Here is a 20340-nt window from a genome sequence, read left to right on the forward strand (position 1 = left end):
ACATATTCCTTCTTGCTTATGTTTCAGATCCTCAGAGGCTGCGAAGTCTCCTCCCACGAGCAGCCAGGCTCAACATTGCTAGAGCATGGAACTTGCACCACAGATGCAGCTAACAAACACCAGCATCTCAAATCATACGGAGACCATGGCCCTCCTCTCCCAATATTCCTCTTCCTCCGAGGAGCAGCCCCTTTACAGTGACTACCAGCCTCCATCTCATGATTTCATCCCTGTGCCCAAGGCTGTGCTTTACATGGTCATGGCTGCCATGGTGATCGTGAGTGTGGCCTATGCCATTGTGGGTCATTTAATCAAGGACCTGGCTCATGACCTAGCAGGTAAGGGCAGTGCTGCTGAGGCAACCACTTTTAAGATGTAGTGTTTTTAAATGCAAGTTCTATGGCAAAATGCTAAGTTCATTATAACTATATAAATCAGTGTTTCTCAACCTTGGCTACTTGAAGATGTCTGGACTTCAACTCCCAGAATTCCCCAGCCAGCGAATGCTGGCTGGGGAATTCTGGGAGTTGAAGTCCGGACATCTTCAAGTTGACAAGGTTGAGAAACACTGTCCTAACCACTGCTGGGGAATTCTGGGAGTTGAAGTCCGGACATCTTCAAGTTGACAAGGTTGAGAAACACTGTCCTAACCACTGCTGGGGAATTCTGGGAGTTGAAGTCCGGACATCTTCAAGTGGCCAAGGTTGAGAAACACTGATATAAATTATAAGTAGCCCTTGACTTACAACTAGAACTGGGACCAGAATTTACTAAGCGATGCAATTGCTAATCACAACATGACGATGTGACCATATCGCTTAGCAATGGCGATTCCAACTGTTGTGGCTCGGTCGAAGCCTTTGGAGCTGCTATCAGACTGACACAGAAATCTCCTGTGAGGGGTTTCAGGATGCTCGCAGGAGAGGATAACAAGCAGCTGGGGCTCGTTTAGGATCTCCTCCTGTGGATAAAAGATGGACGGTGCCACGCCTTAGGTGCAGAAGTCAACGTCGTTTGTTTGTTCGTGAGTTCAGTTCCTGTTCGAGTTCGTGTTCATGATTCAAAGAGGCACTTGGATAAGTGATGTGCATTCTGTAAACCTGGTTTGCTGTAAGAGTTTTGTTTTTGCATTTGCTGTTTAACTTTTTGCCAGAGACTTTATCTATGTTTATTTTGGGCTCGCAGCCAGCTTGAGCCGGGACTGATAAAAGATATTTCCTTTGAAGTTCTCTCTGGCTGTCGTTTCTGAACGAGCAAGGAGGGGGGTCAGAACACCAACCCTTCCCATTCTTGTTGTTACCCGTATTCTACAGTTGATAACCAAAGACCTCTTCCAACACAAGGCACTTTGGACTTGGATTCTTTCAAGAGACGGCTTCTTTTTCAACTCCCCTCAGCTCCCCCTTTGGCTACCTTGTAGTCTGCCGTTTGGGGCACCAAGCACCCCCAGAATTACATGGTTTTAGGGCTGCTTGCCATGCTATGACTGGTTCACCAACAAAAGGGCAACAACTAAACCGCGTCGCTGCACTAACTTTGAGGACTGGTCCCTTTGTCCAGCACCATCTCAACTTCCAACAGTTGCTGAACAAATGGCTGTAAGTTGAGGACTACCAGTCTTATTTTTGAGTGATGTACTGATTGGTCATCATGGGAAAAGGCAATATCACGCCAGGCATAGGAGACAATTACAGAATCATAATAAATCTTAATTCTCTACTTTCAGTAAATGTTACCTATTATTTCAGGAATATATAGGCCTAAAGAGCCACATACTCATAGAACTGAAATGGTGAGGAGCATAAATTCTGTGCTCTGTAACTTTTTCTCTGCCCTTGTACCATCTCAATATTCAACACTAAGGGTAAAAAATCTTTTTCTCAGTATGGTCAACTGCAGCTTAATATATGGAAAATAAGACCTGTTCTCCAAATATTCTGTGGATTACTGCGTTTCAACATATAGACAGAGTTATATAACTTCCCCCCATATGTAATGTATCCTGGGTAAGAATCTTTTCCACTAATATATGCCTTTCATTATATCAGGAAAACAGGGAGTTTTACTCAGAAATACTGCAAAATTAAATGGATGCTCCTACCACTTAAATCAGTTATAGTAGTGATCATAAATACTATATTTAGTGTAATTCTAGAATCGTGTTTGTTCTATGCTGTTCTTCAATGTATGTCAGTTTTGACTATTATTATAAATCGGTCTACCCTGTTTCTGCATTAATTTGCACTTTCAAATACAAAGGAATATATTTTAATATGATTTTTACGGCAAATATACATTTAATATACACATTAGTAGTATTTAAAGCCGGACATCGCATTGCAAAACTTAAAAGTCCAAAACAAGGGAACACATTTCCGAGTGTGGTCCAAAGGGTGTCCCCAGCACACCTATCATACCACTGACACAATTGTGGTTTCTTCTCCTCTTGCAGAAGTTGAGGTGCATGAAATACATGCAAGTTCATGTCATTTATTAAGAGATCAGCTTCAAATTCCATACTCAACTATGGAGCCCAGAAAATAAGAAAACCACTACTACCTTTGATTTACTCCTAAAAACTTATTATCCCAAGTCTTTGGGAAGGACTTGATACATGGGTAAAAATACCAAATTCAGTGTAAACATCTAGTTGATTGTGTAATGAACCATAATAACAATTACTGCAAGTTGTGTCATAAGTACTAAAATCTAGAAGACGAGGCAATCTTAACAATGAGTTAGATTTTAATGTGGTCAGGACAGATAATATCACACAGACTTTGGATTTTTGAGGTTTTTAGGTTATTTGAAAAAAATAACCAATGGCTCATGTTTTGCTTTCCTTTCAACACTGGAGGAAATTGGTTTTTGATAGTTGCTTCTCTTGCAGAATATTTTCAACATTTTCTGGAATTCCTGAACCCCCCCTTCCCCAAATTCAGGCCTTTTCTCTGTCCTGGAAAAATATAGCAGGAAATCACTAGAATTCTTCTTAAGTGCTATAACACTAAAACTCAGTTCAGAACTACCAATGAACTATAACCTTTAAACTTTTTTACTACTGCATATCTAGGAATTTAACTCAATTATCCTGACCCCTGCACTTTCAGTTAACTTACATGCTATATTCAAGCACGGGGAATGATTATAATATGGAACTTGTAGAACACAGATTTGCAAAGAAATATTTCAGTCGTGAAAGTCTGAAGCTATCACAGAAAGTTGTCTTATTTTATTATGACCAATCTACCAACTTTCCTTTATTATAGGAATTTACCTATAGGGTATCAATTACAGGGTGTGGCTTATGTGTCATCTTTACTTAGGATAAAACAGTCTCTGAGGCTGCTTGATATGCTCTCTTCAATTTCTCTTCCCAGACTGCCTGTTGGGGCCACAGCCAGAGGACCCAGACAAAGATGAACCAGAGCCCTCAACTGTTTCAGGTTTCCAGCCTTCACTTTTGACCAGAACTCCCACCTGCACATGTTCCCCGACCCAGGCTGAGGAAGTACATATAACCCTAGAAAGAGCTCCGCGTACGACATCAGGACTACAAAGGTGAAGACAAAATAGTCTTATAGAACAAGGATATGCCAAACAAGGCTCCCAGAACTGAAAGGGAAAGTCTCATCGTAGCAGAATAGGTGAATACGCTATGGACTGCTTTGTTATAGTGATTCTACCTTTTAACATCAGCCTAGAGCAGTGTTTCTCAACCTTGGCGACTTGAAGTCCACAGGACTTCAAGTCGCCAAGTTTGAGAAACACTGGCCTAGAGACTGCCCTTCTGAAACTTTTCTTATGTCATTAAATTGGGATATTTTAGTTCATAATCCATGGTCACCAATCCTTAGTCAAGCATCTGCTGCTTTTTTCCCACCTCCATTGCTTGGCTCACAGATTCTCACTGCACATTAGGATTCTTTCTTTTACTCGTAACTGTTAAAAATAAAAAAAAATTACTAGAACTGAAACGGTGAAGGTAGGTAGTGAGAAATCAATTTTTTTTTCCATTCCAAAGAGCTTGAGGGCACGACGGCCCAGTTGCATTACAAGGAAATCAGATAACTGAAACTGCCCTTATCATTTGAAGGATCGAATTCCAATTTCATGTTGAGAGGTATCTGAAATGTGCGCATAAATAGGACTACGACTAGGGAGAATCCATTCAATCTTGATGGAAGATGTTGCTAAATGAAGACTAGGCGCCTTCCCTATGGTCTTGTTACTTCCCCTACAGCAGCTTGGAGTACAGAGGTCCAATCTGCTCACTGGCAAAGAGCAGTGGCAATAAATAAGAAGATACGAAGAGAGAGCAGCCGGTTTCTAATCCCTAGGTATCCAAGCGGCAAAGTGGGCTATCGTAGACCATCTGCAGATTGACTCTGTGACCAACTAATTCCCGGATGTTATTGATGCCGTATTTGATCATGGTGGGCCTGGAAGAGAACAGAGAAAAGTCTCACAAAGGATTGGCTGGAAACAGTTTAACTATTAAGTACACACCCGTTTCAAAACGGCAGACAATCTGAAGGAGTTGCTAACTATTGCAAAAGGCAATAATGCACTGAGTCACAATGGAAACTCAAGGAAAAAGACAAGTAAACACATGGACAGTTAGAACGGAATTCACAATACAGTGTCCACCTATCTGCCCCCCCCCCAACCACTGGGGATCTATCGTACCCCTACAAGGACCGTCCTTTGGACTGAAATCCTATGGACCAAGGCACTGATCTAAAAGAACTGATTTATGTCTGCACAAAGGAAGTGGGTGAATTTTAAAAGGGTTGGTTACCATCTTCCTATACTGGAGGTATTTAATGGGTTCAAATATAGACTTTAATGATTTCTTAAAATAGGATTTTATTTGGACAAATGCTTATCTATTGTATCAATATATTGTGTTCTTTGAGGGTGAAGCTTTGTCGTCCGAGCTTGTGGGTTGGTTTCCAAATGTTTCATGTTTCAGGCCCAGGTAACATTTTCAACGGAGTTTAGGGGGATGTCAATGTCGGTGTCCTTCTCTTTGTAAGAGCTTCGGGTGTGGGTACGTTATGTGAGGGTCAGGTGTGAGTCATCAGTTAGAATCTTGTGATGGATAGGTTGTATCAGGTGAGAGTCATTGGGAGGGGTACTACTGGGGGGGCTTGTGTGGGTTGGTTGAGAGTAAGTGCTGTCTCTAGTTAGCTCTGCAGTTGGGTTCTTTTCCCCCCAGAATTACTCTTTAGTTTTCTTAGTTTCAAGTTTCAAGTTTAATTTTATTTATAGGCCGCCCAATCCCAGGCGGCTTACAGAGAGGGGAAAGAAAGGAAAATAAAATAAAAAATAAAATAGACAAGTTAAAAACAACACAGATACATTCATTTCGGTTGGGGCTGGACCTCAACAATGAGGTCAACAGCCCCAGGCCTGCCGGAATAGCCAGGTTTTGACAGCTTTCCTGAAGGCCATGAGAGTGGGCAAGGTCCGGATTTCTGGGGGTAGTTCGTTCCAAAGGGTCGGGGCAGCCACAGAGAAGGCCCTCCTGCCGTCTGGCTGACGGCATCTGAAGGAGGCCAACCCTGTGGGATCTTACCGGCGGTTTAGAGGAGTGTGGCTGTAGGCGGTCTTAGTGTACAATTTGTCTTTATTATTTTATTATTATTTATTTGTCTTGTATGCCGCCCACTCCCGGAGGACTCTGGGCGGCTCACAAAAGACAAGGGAAAGGGGGAACGAGACAAAGACAACATATTAAAAACAAAACCAACATTCACAATTTCCGTGGAGGTAGATGCTTCTCAGCTCCCCCCAGCCTGCTGGAACAGCCAGGACTTGGTGGCTTTGCGGAAGGCCGAGAGGGTAGTAAGGGTCCGGATCTCAACAGGGAGCTCGTTCCAGAGGGACTTCAATAGTTATTCTTGTATTGTTTAAAAAAAAAATCTAAATTAAAAAATTGCAAACAGAAGCTTCCCCATAGATTAGTTTCATGTGCTAATTATCCTAGAAAGGAATCGTATGAGTTATGGGAGGTACTTCATAGTTTCTCCCACAAATATACGTAGCCCTTGGCCTTTAGAGACTTCTGGCCAAGGCAGCACAAGGCACCTTAACGGATTCTCCAAGACACTCACCGTTCCAGAGAAAGCCCCCAGGCAATGACAGATACCCCATCAGGCAGGCCCATAGGCAGCAGCATTTCTGGGCGGAAGACTCCTGAATTTCCCACTTCCACCCATTTCTTTAACCCTGAAAGAAAATGGAAATATCTACAGTTAAACTGGCAAAGTGCGAATCTGGGTACACAAAGCCAAGGGTTTCAAGTTACTGGGTAGACCTCGAGCCTGGTTACTGGAATCCATTCAGCACTTCCTGCTGGGATTCTGACCAATATAGAAATGCAGGTCTTTTCCTGACAAAGAGAGGCAGGAAGGAATATGTCAGGTTGATGGCTGAAGGGATATTCTGAAATGGTATAAAACAGGACAAGATAGTAATATAGCAATAGCAGTTAGACTTATATACCGCTTCATAGGGCTTTCAGCCCTCTCTAAGCGGTTTACAAGAGTCAGCATATCGCCCCCACAGTCCGGGTCCTCATTTCACCCACCTCGGAAGGACGGAAGGCTGAGTCAACCCTGAGCTGGTGAGATTTGAACAGCCGAACTGCAGAACTAGCAGTCAGCTGAAGTGGCCTGCAGTGCTGCATTTAACCACTGCGCCACCTCGGCTCTTACTCATTTTTTTCCCAAGATTAAATCAAGGACAGGTTTCTTAAGCTTTGGTCAACTGTACATCAGTTTTGGAAAGCAAAATGAACGTTTGGGTCCAAATTTTCTGATGTATTTGCATTTTGAAGTTGGTAAGACAGAGATAGAACACCAGCGTAGTATAAAAGCTGTGCTTCTGAAGCCTAAATTGCTTGGATACTAATTCTAGGAGTGTTCTGTAGTACCTTTGGGTAACGAAGTATCTAACAAACAAAATAATGTTTGATTATGAAGCCCCCAGGATTTAGAAATTCAAGAATCCTTTAAAAATTGAGATTTTATTGGGGATTTTTGCTTCCTTGTTCAGGTTCTTACATGTTCTGTCCCTTCCTCTGAAATAGCCTGAAATTTATTTATTTATTTATTTATTTATTTATTTATTTATTTATTAGACTTATATACCGCTTCATAGGGCTTTCAGCCCTCTCTAAGCGGTTTACAAATTTTTTAGCAAATTGAGTCAGCAACTTGCCCCCACAGTCCGGGTCCTCATTTCACCCACCTCGGAAGGATGGAAGGCTGAGTCGACCTTGAGCCGGTGAGATTAGAACCGCTGAACTGCAGATCACAGTCAGCTAAAGTGGCCTGCAGTACTGCACTCTAACCACTGCGCCACCTCGGCTCTTATAATTAATAAGATTTATCTTAAGATAAGAATTATCTTATGGGTTTTAAGCATTTTTATTTATTTATTAGCTGAACAGCCATACACCAAGGAGAATATGGTAAGGTATTTATTATATTTTATAAGGGGCTTGGGGGGGGGGGGGAATGAGGCCTAAATGAGCTACCCATTTAATCTGAAAGACTGAAAATGTTGTCATTGTGTTCTGAAAAGTGTTTTGTTTAAGTGGGGGGGGGTGTTATTTCCTTTAATATCAAGGACCTCAAAGAGGAACTCCAACAACAGATGATGACAATGCATGCTTTCAAAGTGTGTTAACACAGAGGGAAAGTTTCCTCAGTTATAGTGTATTCTCAATTTTTTGCAATTACGTGAGTCGTAAAGGAATTATCAATGGCTGAAATGAAAGCAGTTGGAATTATTTCTTAAAGACAATAGGCATGCAACTGATGCCTCCTTGACTGATGTGGAAGCAAGCTAAAAACAGACTTATTGACATTTCCTCAAAAGTTGCTTTCATTATTCCCAGTACTTTGCATGATTGATCTTTACTGCCAAAGGTTATTTTGTAAATCAACCAAGTTGTTTGGGAAAACTTTAATTTGAAGAGGGAAGAGCACTCAAATTCTGCCGTAGCCAAAACTACACTCCAACTACACAATTCTTTTGTTTTTAATATATCTTTTTTTTTTTAAAAAAAAATCACCTTGATGGTAGCTGAAAACCTCCATGCTGGGCTCTGTGTAAGGATTGTAAGCAGGTTTGAAGCGCAGTTGTGTGATTCCTGTTACGTAGAAAGAAGAAGCTAGGTTTTTTTTTTATAAATATGTTTTATGTCCATTTTCATAACATACACTCACATGTATACTATACATAGCCCGTATCATATAGTATTAAATAATAATTACATCAGTTCCTCTTGTCAACAATGCCCAGAAAAATAGAAAGCCATTATAGCTCTTCTCCTCTCCATACACCTCTTTCTTCTACCACCCTTCAACTTTCTATCTTCCCTCCATCATCCTTTTCTACCCTACTTCCCCTCCCTTTCTACTGCTCCTCTCTCTACATTCCACTCCTCCTTATCCTTCTCATCTTCCCCCCTTACTCTCTCTCCTATCCCTCTCTTCCCATCTTTCTTCTCCCTTCTGTTTCCCACTCCTCCACTCATTGGTGTATTTCCGCTACATGTCAATATGCTTAACATATCCTAGTTTTAAAGAAAAAATAGTAATAATAATAGTAATGAAAATATAAGAAAAAACAGTATACATGTAGGGTCAAATTACATTAAAATCTAACACGTCTCGTCAAACCTGATATATATCCCTCCCCCCCACCCCCCACAACCTCCCCCCCCCCAACTTCCCAGAACCCGTACATGGTAACTAGTTTCTTGAAAAAAGAAAAATAACACCTAAAAAGCTCATCGCCTTAAACTGCTGCCCTTTATCCCACACATTGACTTTCCACCATCTCTTACCCAGTTTGGTGAAGAATTCTTTCAGGACACCCATAAGGTCCCCGAGTGTCAAACCATAATCAGCCACCACACCCTCAATCTGGTGGAACTCTGCCAGATGTGTAGCATCCAGTGTCTCATTCCTGAAGACACGATCAATGGAGAAGTATTTGGTTGGCGTGAACTTCTCCTGTAAGTAGAAGCAATTATCACAGCTTGGCATTTCCATTTGATTCAAATACCCAGTTTTATTCTTATCAAGTTCTATCGGCTTTAAACCCACAAATATTTTGTTAACAAGGGTTTGCAATGCAAGTATTCTTCAAACTATAAAAGAACCCCCCCCCCTAGTATTTACCTGCTGTGCCAGCTGATAGAGCATCCGGGCACTGACAGCTGTGGTATGTGTTCGAAGAAGGTTCTTCCTAGCCTCCTCCAGTTTCCATTCATATTTGTAACTAAAAGGAGGAAGGGAACAGATTAACATAAAAATGCGGGAATTGGATGAAGCAATTCATATGAGTTACATGACTTGAGAAATCAGCGTAAATGTGATTTCTCTGCAGAACAAGAAAAAAATAGTTGATCCACTAGACCTAAAGTTTAAAAATTCTGTCATTTCTAGTGTATAGAGAGTCTTGGTGGCACAGTAGTGAAAGAACAGTCTTGCAGGCAAACTCTGCCCACACCCTAGAGTTCAATCCTGATGGGGTTCAAGTTTGACTCAGCCTTCCATCCTTCCAAGGCCAGTAAAATAAGGAGCCAGATTGCTGGAGACAATATAGCAATAGCAATAGCAGTTAGACTTATATACCGCTTCATAGGGCTTTCAGCCCTCGCTAAGCGGTTTACAGAGTCAGCATATCGCCCCCAACAATCTGGGTCCTCATTTTACCCACCTCGGAAGGCTGGAAGGCTGAGTCAACCCTGAGCCGGTGAGATTTGAACAGCCGAACTGCAGAACTGCAGTCAGCTGAAGTAGCCTGCAGTGCTGCATTTAACCACTGCGCCACTTCGGCTCATTTATGCAAATAATGCTAGCATTATAAACCGTCCAGAGTTGTGTAAAGCGCTATAAGGTGATTATAAATATAAATGCTATTGCTATACAATAACACTTTTACTCAATATGAACCAGCTCCAAAAACTGCTAGGATTCCACTACTGAATTCATGTGTCAGCATCAAATCTCCCATCTTTGCCTTCTCTAATGTCACAAGTTTCACAGCAAAGTATCTCCCTTCACGTTCTAGACTCAGTAACAAGAAAAAAAGTCCTTCCATGCCAGCTGTTGCACTGAACTCTCCACAACAATTATTCATGCTTTTCTGTTTGCACAATGTCAGGATGAAGCATGTTAATGAACTCACCCTTGAGAACCGTACCCTCCCTGCGAATGCACCCTCTTTACTCTCTTCAAGTAATCCATGGGGAAGTCAATCGCTTCAGAAGGATCTGAAAGAAATTAAACTTGTAGAAAATTATCCAGGCATGCAAAGGCTCCGTACACACTCAAAAAGAGCACAAAGACTTTACATCTGTTGCCTTCATCATTATCTAGACTCAAGGCAAGAACATAAAAGCCATACTCCAGCTATTATTTCCCAGAGAAAAATGGGTGCCACATCCTAGAATATTTACAGAAAGCATCTTAAAAAGGAAGAATTTATCGTGGCATGACAAAACCGCGGTTCACTAAAGCGCGCCCGATTAAAGCGCGTACCTGACGTCATCAGCAGCGCGACAAATACGACCGCGGAGAAAAAAGGGCGCTTTAAAAAGCGCTTTTAAAGCAAGCCGATTCAAGTAAAGGTAAGGGTTAGGTTTAGGGTTACGTTAAGCGTTAGGGTTAGGTTTAGCATTAGGTTAAGGATTAGGTTTAGGGTTAGGTTTAGGGTTAGGTTTGGGGGGGTTAGGGTAAGGTTTTCGTGTGAATTTTAACTTTACCGCTCACAGCGTGATGTTTTCGTCGCGCTGTGATGACGTCAGGTACGCGCTTTCGTTGAGCGCGCTTTAGTCTACCGCGGTTTTGTGGTGGAACCAGAATTTATACAGAAAACTCCAACCTTTTGGACCAAAGGATACATCTAGAATTTTGTAATGATATGCACTACAACTTCTCAAAAATGGTACTCATAGGGAGCACACCCATTCACAAAATGATAAAGAGTTAGATTTAGAATACTCAAATTATTGGGACAAATATGAATGCTGAATTTATTCAAAGAGGAGGTCTGGGATGGGAAGGGAAATGAAAGCAATGGACTTTTGGTATTGTCCAAGGAAAGGGTAATTCTAGGGAAGGGAAGGGACAAGGAGAAATTGATGGGATATTTATCTTGACTTCTGACTTGCAGTGTTAACATACACTATAGGATTGCCGTTAGCTCCTTTTTTATACTCTCATATACTCTATATCCTCACTTCATTTTTACTCCTTCCTTATGTTGGCAGGTTCTTCACATGGAGCTGTTTGGTTCATATCCATAGCATGCAGACAACATCCTAAATGTTCCAATGCTCAATTTTGTAAAAATGCACTTAGAGCAATTTAAAAGGGCAGCTACACATTTAAATGGGAACCAAGTGGCCCCCGGATCTCTGTAGGAAATGCATAGGGACCTGCAGCTCCAAATCAGCCTTAAAAGGAGACCAGATTTACCGTATTTATCGGCGTATAACACGCACCGGCGTATAACACGCATCCCCCATTTTAACACAAAAATTTTGAGTAAAAATTTTTTTCATTAAAAATAAATGACTTGGAAGCTCGGAACTTAATGTTGGATTAAAATTTATAACATTAGAACATGAATTATAACATTAACTCCTCTTAAAAGGCAAATATGAAATGAAAAAACACCTCTTTGAGCAAAAAGTTATTTCCATTTTCTTCCTTATATAATATTTTCTGTTTCAACATAAAGTGCCTTCCTTCCTTCCCTCCCTCCCATCCCTTTCTTTATGTTTTCTTCATGCTTTCTTTTCTTTTTCCTCTGCTCTTTTTAAATCCCCCCCCTTCTTCTCCTCCTCTACATTTAGGTTGGATTAGTTTGTACAACGGTCATCAAACTTCTGAAGTAAAAATAAATAAATAAATCATATTTAAGAAGAAGAAGAAAAAGGAAGACGTTTTTAGTTAAGTCAAACGTTTTAATAAAAGTTTCATCTTTTAAGATTTGTCCAACACATCCAATTGTAACCTTAACAGTAAAGAATATCACCCCAGCTGCTAAAGGTTCAACCAGTCTGAGAACCATTGAAAAGACAACAGTGCAAAATCCAAAAGACACAACTTCCTCACCGCCATTGCTTTGGTACCAAATCTTTGAGGAAGGGGCTCCAGAAAGAAGGAGGAGGAGGAGGAGGAGGAGGAGGAGGAGGAGGAGGAGGAGGAGGAGGAGAGGCTTTTACCGAGTCTGCGCCCCACAGCCAGGACCGTCCTTGCGCCTCCAGCCGCGTTTCTTCCCCGCAAAGCCCTTCTGGCGTCAAGCGGAACTCTCGGGTTGCCCGAAGGGCTTTGCAGGAAGAAACGCCGCGTTTCTTCCTGCAAAGCCCTTCTGGCGTCAAGCGGAACTCTCGGGTTGCCCGAAGGGCTTTGCAGGAAGAAACGCGGCTGGAGGCGCCAGGACGGTCCTGGCTGTGGGGCGCAGACTCGGTAAAAGCTCTCTTTGGTTCCCTCCTCCTCCCCCTCCTTCCATAGTTTGTGTGACGCTGCCGCCAGGCTGAGATCGGCGTATAACACGCAGGCAGGGTTTAAGCTTCCAATTTTAGTTTTAAAACTGCGTGTTATACGCCGATAAATACGGTATATTCTTCACTCTGACATATTAAGAGATAAAAGTTGTTATATTTTAGATCAGTGTTTCTCAACCTTGGCGACTTTAAGTCCTTTGGACTTCAACTCCTAGAATTCCTCAGCCAGCTGTGCTGGCTGAGGAATTCTGGGAGTTGAAGTCCAAAGGACTTAAAAGTCACCAAGGTTGAGAAACACTGTTTTAGATAAACAATGGAACCAACCCTTCATGAAGAAAGTGTCATGCTGGTCTCGGGCCGGATGCTGCTGTGGTTGAAAGAGGGCATCAAAGTTCCAGAAGGAGCTCTCAATGTAATTATTGGTGGGCATTTCTGTGAAACTGAAGAGGGAGACAAAGTTTCAATTAAACATTAAGGGGATGGGTCCCATGCCTAACTTATACTCTGACATTAGCACAGGGAAAAACATCACATCCGTGACCCGTCAAATGCGCTCCCGACAAAAGCGCGCCGACAAAACCGTGGCGAGAAAACAGCGAGGACGAAATCGCGCCCACAGAAGCGTGCCGATAAATGTGCGCTGACGAAAGCGTGATTAGGGTTAAGGTAAGGGTTAGGGTTAGGTTTAGGGTTATTACGTTGTTTTCATGTTGTTTGTTGATGGCACGCTTTCGTCGACGCGCATTTATCAGCGCGCTTCTGTGGGCGTGATTTCATCCTTGCTGTTTTCTCGCCGCAGTTTTGTCAGCGCGGTTTTGTTGAGTGTGCGTTTGTCGTTGAACCCATCACATCTAGCCACAATAGCCACCAAAGGGGACTTGCTCTAACCAAAATACTCAGAGGAATTTACACCCAATTAACAAAAATAAATGGTTCACCAACAAAAGGGCGAACGACAAAACCGTGGTGACAAAACCGTGAGTTCTAAAGCACTCTGACGAATGAGCGCTAAAACGCGGCGACAACAGTGCGGCGACAGAAGCACGCTATAAAACTAAACCTAACCCTAAACGTAATGCTAAACGTAACGCTAAACCTAACCCTTATCTTAACTTAAATTGCCCCTCTGTCGACTGAAATCGCCCTTCTGTCTCCGTTCTGTTGTAGGCACACTGTTGTCGGCGCATTGATGACATCACGGTTTTAGCGACGCGGTTTAGTCGGGCGTGGTTTTGTCGTTCGCCCTTTTGTCGGGTCATGAAAATGAAATTTCTTTTATTTATAGCAATAGCAGTAGACTTATATACCGCTTCATAGGGCTTTCAGGCCTCTCTAAGCGGTTTACAGAGAGTCAGCATATTGCCCCCAACAATCTGGCTCCTCATTTTACCCACCTCGGAAGGATGGAAGGCTGAGTCAACCCTGAGCCGGTGAGATTTGAACCGCTGACCTGCTGATCTAGCAGTAGCCTGCAGTGCTGCATTTAACCACTGCGCCACCTTGGCTCTATTTTCCTAGCAGCCATTATTTTGTATACAATGTGATTGAATCCCAAAGATCGGTATGTTTGAGTTGAGTCTTCTCCTGCCCGTATATTATTTAGTACATACCCCATTTCAAGGAAGATCTGCCGGAACTGAGTGCGGACCTTCAGCAATGGATGGAGATGGCCGCTCTCAGGCATAATGCCCAGTGCCTCAAAATTATAAGACTTGAATTTCAAATCTCTCCAAGAACCACTGCAAGTATGGGGTGGGGGGGACAGGAAGAACACGAGAAAGATAATGCATTTAGCAATAGGCTGTGATTGCTCTGAGAACAGTTTTCATTACAACAATATATATCTTCATAAAAAAAAATCACACTCATTTTTTTAAACTTCACATAAAGGCAATCAAACACAATTGAAAACAGGGAGGTTAAGAATTTTGGCAGGAAGGGTTTGAAGTTATGAATCCATTTTAGCATCCTGTTAGTTGTAAGACTGTAAAGGGTGAAATTCGACTCTATATAGTGAAGCAAACCTGTAACCAAGGTCCACGTGCAGAAATCAAAAGCAAATTTCCAGGCAGAAATGGCAATTTGTAGGCCCAGCTCCAAACTTAACCAGGACCATACTATAAGTGACATCAGAATTGCTTACCTGGCAATCATCTCTGGTGTAAGATCTGTCTCTTGTTTAGCAATAGTTGTGCTAAAAGCTCTTCCTTTTTTAACCCAATATGTCTTTATGGTCCTAAAATGAAACACAAGTTTTGATGCATCATCTCTTGGGAAGAAGGCAGAATCATTCAAAGTTCTATTGCAAAGAGCATTTCGTAAGAGATTTGCAAACTAAAGCAATTCATTATACATATACATACATACATACATACATACATACATACATACATACATACATATATATACTAGTATTATATATTTAAAGTCAATACTATATATATATATAATACTAGGAGACTAGATCTATACTAGTCTCCCTTTATTTATTTATCAGCACAAATAAAAAAACACAAATATAACAAAGGCAACAGTAAAAATATTGGGTTTCTGTTGTGATGGACTCTTGTGACGAGCCGATTGACTGATGATGGAAGCAGTTAGCTTCCTCCCATAATTGGGGCTTACCAGGGATTGTAAAAAAAAAAATCTAATAGATACCTTTCACCCTGGCTTCGCTGATAACGGATAAGAGCCTGTGGCCTAATGGCTAAGAAGTCTGCCTAGTATGTAATATAGCCCAGGTTCGAATCCCAGTAAGGGTATGGCTAGCTGATGAGAGCTAAATAGCTTGAAATAGATCTATACTAGTCTCCCTTCTAGTCTCCCTTTATTTATTTATCAGCACAAATAAAAACACACACACGCACACACACACATATATATGTGTGTGTGAGATGTATATATATATCACACACACAGAATGTATTCATACGATTTTGTACTGAGCATGAAAGCAAATTGCCTTAAAAATTAATCAAATCAAGACAGAATATATGTGAAACAAAACAAATTGTTGGTGAAAACTCCAGGAGTGAATTATCAACACAAGGAGTAGGAATTAATGAGAAAGACGGATCCAATTCATCCATCTTCAAATCCCCATAGCCAAAGATTTATTCAACCAGTCCTGCTGACCATGGCTCCTTTTTGGAAAATAATAAGAATGTAAATGAAGTAATTAACCGCAAAGTGACTATCTCTTTTCTTGAATGCTTTGCAATATTGTTCAAACCCTGAAACAGAACAACCTAGGAAACATCACCGAAGAAACTTGTATGAAGAGCTCACACAACAAAAAACATATTGAGCATAACAGATATCAGGATTTAAACTCACACTTCTGCTAGGAGTTTTCGTTTCTTCAGTTCATTTTTATCTTTCTCTTCTAAACAATTAGTTTCTCCCTTCTGAACTTGAAGCAGCTTTTCCCTTACTGTGTCCTGAACAGATTCCATCTAGGAGAGAAAGATGCTCACAATGGATAGAAGTGCAAAGTTCTCACTCTCTTCCTGTTTTTCTTGGATTCAAAAGTATTCAAGCAACACCGAATTTATTTAGTTCGTTCTTAAATATGTACTATTTTTGTTCCACTTTGGACGGTTAGGGAGCAGAAATATAATGCTGCAAGAAACAGGGATGCCCTACAGATAGGAATTTTGATTACTCACTGCCTGGAATATCCGAGGCCCACTTTCTGAGCTCTTGTCTAGCCGTATCCATTTGTTGGACATTGCTTTGCTGAATCCCACCTTTCCACTTGGCATCTTCTACAGTAAAACAAGGTAAACATTATCTCATCAGATGAGAAGCCATAGAATCAGATCAGCAAAAAACAACTTAAATTTAGATCCATGCTAAATATAGATCCACAGCAGATAATATCAAACAAATAATTTCTCGGTAACAATTTAATACAATAAGTATATAGAGATGAGGAATTTTTTTTTTTACCATGAGTTCACTCTGAAGCAGACCCTCAGGGGGGATGCTATTAAATACTCGGACCTCATGGCTCCCTTCGTGAATAATCTCTTGGCCCTCAGGTGTCAATTCCCACGTTTTGGATGTACGTTGCTCAGCTTCGATCACCTAAAAAGAACATCAAAAAATATCTTCCTTGGCAACAAAAATAGGGAAAAAGCCAAGAGTGCTGTGTTTGATAAAAGAATAATAATAAGTCTGTGGAGTTCTTAGAAAGTTTTAAAGTACACCAGAACTTCTGCAGATCTGCAGTACCTGCTTGGATTGTGGGTGAGAAAAATAACATATTTATACCTAAAGTTTCACAAAACCAAATGGCTAACATTTATATAAGAAAGCACATCCACGAACTTAGAAGATTCTAGCTTAGTTTTACTCCTTTTCTATCATTTATGTGAATTCTTCACATTTTGCCATATGAAATTCCCACCTGTAAATTGAAGTCCTCTCAGTGACAATTAGGCAACAGTTACATGTGGGAATATTTAAGGACAATCTCAATGCACATGTACCAGGGCCAAGTCCAATTATTAAGTTTTCTTATTAGCATTTTTAGAATAATCTTTCACTACAATTTCCTTTTCTAATTACTCTTCAATCACAATGATCAGTTTTAATCAAATGTAATTGGGAACTGGAAATACTTATGATGAGGTTAAGACTATTAAATCTAGGCTGCAAAATGAAGATTTTATGGAATGAAAGAGGTTTTTTTTTTTAACTTTGCAGGTATCATCTTGTTTTTTGCAGCTCAGCTTTAGTATTTGCTGGTGGGTAAGGTGCAGACTTACAACTACAATTGAGCCCAAAATATATGTTGTTAAGTGAGACAAATGTTAAGTAAATTTTGCCCCATTTTACAACCTTTCTTGCCAAATTTGTTAATCGCTGCAGTTGTTAACTTAATAACATGGCTTCCCCACTGACTTTGCTTGTCAGATCACAAAAGGTGATCACGTGACCCTTGGTCGTTGCAAATATCATAAATACGACTCAGTTGCCAAGCATCTGAATTTTGATCCCATGACTATGAGGATGCTGCAATGATTATAAGTGTGAAAAACAGTTGTAAGCCACTTTTTTCTGGGCCATTGTAACTTTCAATGGTCGCTAAATGAACTGTTTGTAAGTTGAGGACTATACATGTACCGAGGTGGCGCAGTGGTTAGGGTGCAGTACTGCAGGCCACTTCAGCTGACTGTTATCTGCAGTTCAGTGCTTCTAATCTCACCGGCTCAAAGTTGACTCAGCCTTCCATCCTTCCGAGGTGGGTGAAATGAGGACCCAGACTGTGGGGGGCGATATGCTGACTCTGTAAACCGCTTAGAGAGGGCTGAAAGCCCTATGAAGCGGTATATAAGTCTAACTGCTATTACTCTATCTATCTTATCTATCTTATCTTATCTAATCTTATCTATCTATCTATCTAATCTATCATCTATCAATCTATCTATCTATCTATCATCTATCTATCTATCTATCATCTATCTATCTATCTATCTATCTATCATCTATCTATCATCTATCTATCTATCTATCATCTATCAATCTATCAATCAATCTATCAATCTATCTATCATCTATCTATCTATCATCTATCTATCATCTATCTATCTATCTATCTATCTATCTATCTATCTATCTATCTATCTATCTATCTTTCCATCCATCATCATCTATCTATCTATCTATCTATCATCTATCTATCTATCTAGTTATCTACCTAGTTATCTATCTATTTACAGTTATCTATCTATCTACAGTTATCTATCTATCATCTATCTATCATCTATCATCTATCTATCTATCTATCTATCTATCTATCTATCAATCTATCATCTATCAATCTATCAATCAATCAATCTATCTATCTATCTATCATCTATCTATCATCTATCTATCTATCATCTATCTATCTATCTATCTATCTATCTATCTATCTATCTATCTATCTATCTATCTATCTATCTATCATCTATCTATCATCTATCTATCTATCATCTATCTATCATCTATCTATCATCTATCTATCTATCATCTATCTATCATCTATCTATCATCTATCTATCTATCATCTATCTATCTATCTATCTATCTATCTATCTATCTATCTATCTATCTATCTATCATCTATCATCTATCAATCTATCATCTATCAATCTATCAATCAATCTATCATCTATCTATCATCTATCTATCTATCTATCTATCTATCTATCTATCTATCTATCTATCTATCTATCTATCTATCTATCTATCTATCTATCATCTATCTATCTATCTATCTAGAGCCGAGGTGGTGCAGTGGTTAGGGTGCAGTACTGCAGGCCACTTCAGCTGACTGTTATCTGCAGTTCGGCGGTTCAAATCTCACCGGCTCAAAGTTGACTCAGCCTTCCATCCTTCCGAGGTGGGTGAAATGAGGACCCAGATTGTTGGGGGCGATATGCTGACTCTGTAAACCGCTTAGAGGGGGCTGAAAGCCCTATGAACCGGTATATAAGTCTAACTGCTATTGCTATTCTTAGTGACCCAAAGATTCTCACCTACAGCTTAATTCCTTTAAAAAAAAAGTGTCTGATAACATAATAGTGTTATCAAATTCACTGCGAGTTCTAGCTCTGTCTTGGGGCACCAAAGCAGATCCAGCCACTCATTCAAAGCCCAATGGAGAAAGAATTGGAAAAAAACTACTTCTCAAAATCTTTGCCAAGAAAATTGCAGACTTGTCCTGGCAAATCATCCCTTAGGAGCAGTGCTTCTCAAACTTGGGGACTTTAAGTCTTGTGGACAACTCCCAGAATTCCCCAGCCAGCTGTGCTGGCTGGGGGATTCTGGGAGTTGAAGTCCACAGGACTTAAAGTCCCCAAGGTTGAGAAACGCTGCTTAGGAGTCTTGAAGGCACAGCCACGTGGATGCAATCTATGAACAACGCCATTGGTCGGCATAGCCTTAGTCCGCCAAGCCCATTGGCTGACAACGGATAGACCCGCCCCTTTCCGCCGCAAGAGGTTTGGCGCCGTGTCGACTCTGCCCGGCGCCTCTCGGGGGCGCTGCTCTGCCTCCTTACCTCTCCTAGCGACTGAAGGCTCTTCACGGCCCCGACCAAGACTTGGTGTTCCAAGCCAAGCGCCGTTGCCGCTTCCAGGCTACAGAGCCCGGCTTCTCCGTCAGCTGTCACCTGCTCCAGCCTCTGTAACAATAACTCTGCCGCTGAACTGGGGCCTGTCGCGGCTGCCGCCATGGTGGGAGACATCTTCCCGACCAACTCGGACCGGAACTTCCGGTAGCGGCCGGAAGCGGAAGTAGTGACTAGCGCGCGGTTTTTAAAAACTAGGCTGCGTAGCCTCCCTTTACACGCGGAATCACCGGCTTTGCTCCACGGGAACCAGCGGCCTATAGATGCGCGGTCCTTGTGGAATGGCTCGCCCACCAGAGCGGGAAGTAGTTCAGGAGTTAATACTTCAAAGATGCTCGTTTACGTTTTTTCACTTAGCATGGTTGGGCGCTAGCCAAGCCAGCCTAATATCCCATATTTGGAAGCTAAAAATGTACACAATCTCAGGTAAAGCATCGAGTGCAATATTTCATTATTGTACATTTAAATAGCTATAGCAGTTAGACTTATATACCGCTTCATAGGGCTTTCAGCCCTCTCTAAGCGGTTTACAGAGTCAGCATATCGGCCCCACACTCTGGGTCCTCATTTCACCCACCTCGGAAGGATGGAAGGCTGAGCCAACCCTGAGCCGGTGAGATTTGAACCGCTGAACTGCAGATAGCAGTCAGCTGAAGTGGCCTGCAGTACTGCACCCTAA

At 41.3% G+C, this 20340-nt stretch overlaps 2 protein-coding genes across 3 annotated transcripts in view; one reads left to right on the forward strand and one right to left on the reverse strand.

The window, feature by feature from the left end:
* FARSA (phenylalanyl-tRNA synthetase subunit alpha) overlaps positions 1-19801 on the reverse strand; it is a 350543-nt gene extending 330742 nt beyond the window's left edge. Inside the window, exons 1-13 of one of the 2 annotated variants that reach the window (XM_087711020.1) lie at positions 19593-19801; positions 16493-16630; positions 16210-16308; positions 15878-15996; positions 14682-14774; positions 14149-14277; positions 12863-12978; positions 10213-10297; positions 9201-9300; positions 8864-9032; positions 8087-8164; positions 6120-6234; positions 3988-4442 (exon numbers count right to left, since the gene is read on the reverse strand). In XM_087711020.1, the coding sequence (XP_087567146.1) occupies positions 4337-4442; positions 6120-6234; positions 8087-8164; positions 8864-9032; positions 9201-9300; positions 10213-10297; positions 12863-12978; positions 14149-14277; positions 14682-14774; positions 15878-15996; positions 16210-16308; positions 16493-16630; positions 19593-19778 (1533 nt within the window). In that variant the 5' untranslated portion in view covers positions 19779-19801 and the 3' untranslated portion in view covers positions 3988-4336. Of the gene's footprint in view, positions 1-3987; positions 4443-6119; positions 6235-8086; positions 8165-8863; positions 9033-9200; positions 9301-10212; positions 10298-12862; positions 12979-14148; positions 14278-14681; positions 14775-15877; positions 15997-16209; positions 16309-16492; positions 16631-19592 lie in introns of those variants that run through there. The other variant, XM_087711021.1, reaches the window with a different exon arrangement.
* On the forward strand, positions 35-3681 carry LOC148048412 (uncharacterized). Its single transcript, XM_087711041.1, has 2 exons — positions 35-338; positions 3381-3681. Exons 1-2 carry the CDS (start codon positions 86-88, stop codon positions 3563-3565), a joined length of 438 nt encoding a protein of 145 aa, XP_087567167.1. The 5' UTR covers positions 35-85; the 3' UTR covers positions 3566-3681.
* Positions 19802-20340: the final 539 nt, after the last annotated feature.

The sequence above is a fragment of the Thamnophis sirtalis genome, unplaced genomic scaffold (assembly GCF_051295495.1).
Source record: "Thamnophis sirtalis isolate CommonGarterSnake01/CBP01778 unplaced genomic scaffold, rThaSir2_p1.2 scaffold_3, whole genome shotgun sequence".
Lineage (NCBI taxonomy): Eukaryota > Metazoa > Chordata > Lepidosauria > Squamata > Natricidae > Thamnophis > Thamnophis sirtalis.

Bases quoted from the DNA above. Each gene is read 5' to 3' on its own strand.
- LOC148048412 (XM_087711041.1), top strand. From the start codon at position 86: ATGGAACTTGCACCACAGATGCAGCTAACAAACACCAGCATCTCAAAT. The intron at 339-3,380 runs GTAAGGGCAGTG...TTCTCTTCCCAG, and splicing joins CCTGGCTCATGACCTAGCAG to ACTGCCTGTTGGGGCCACAG.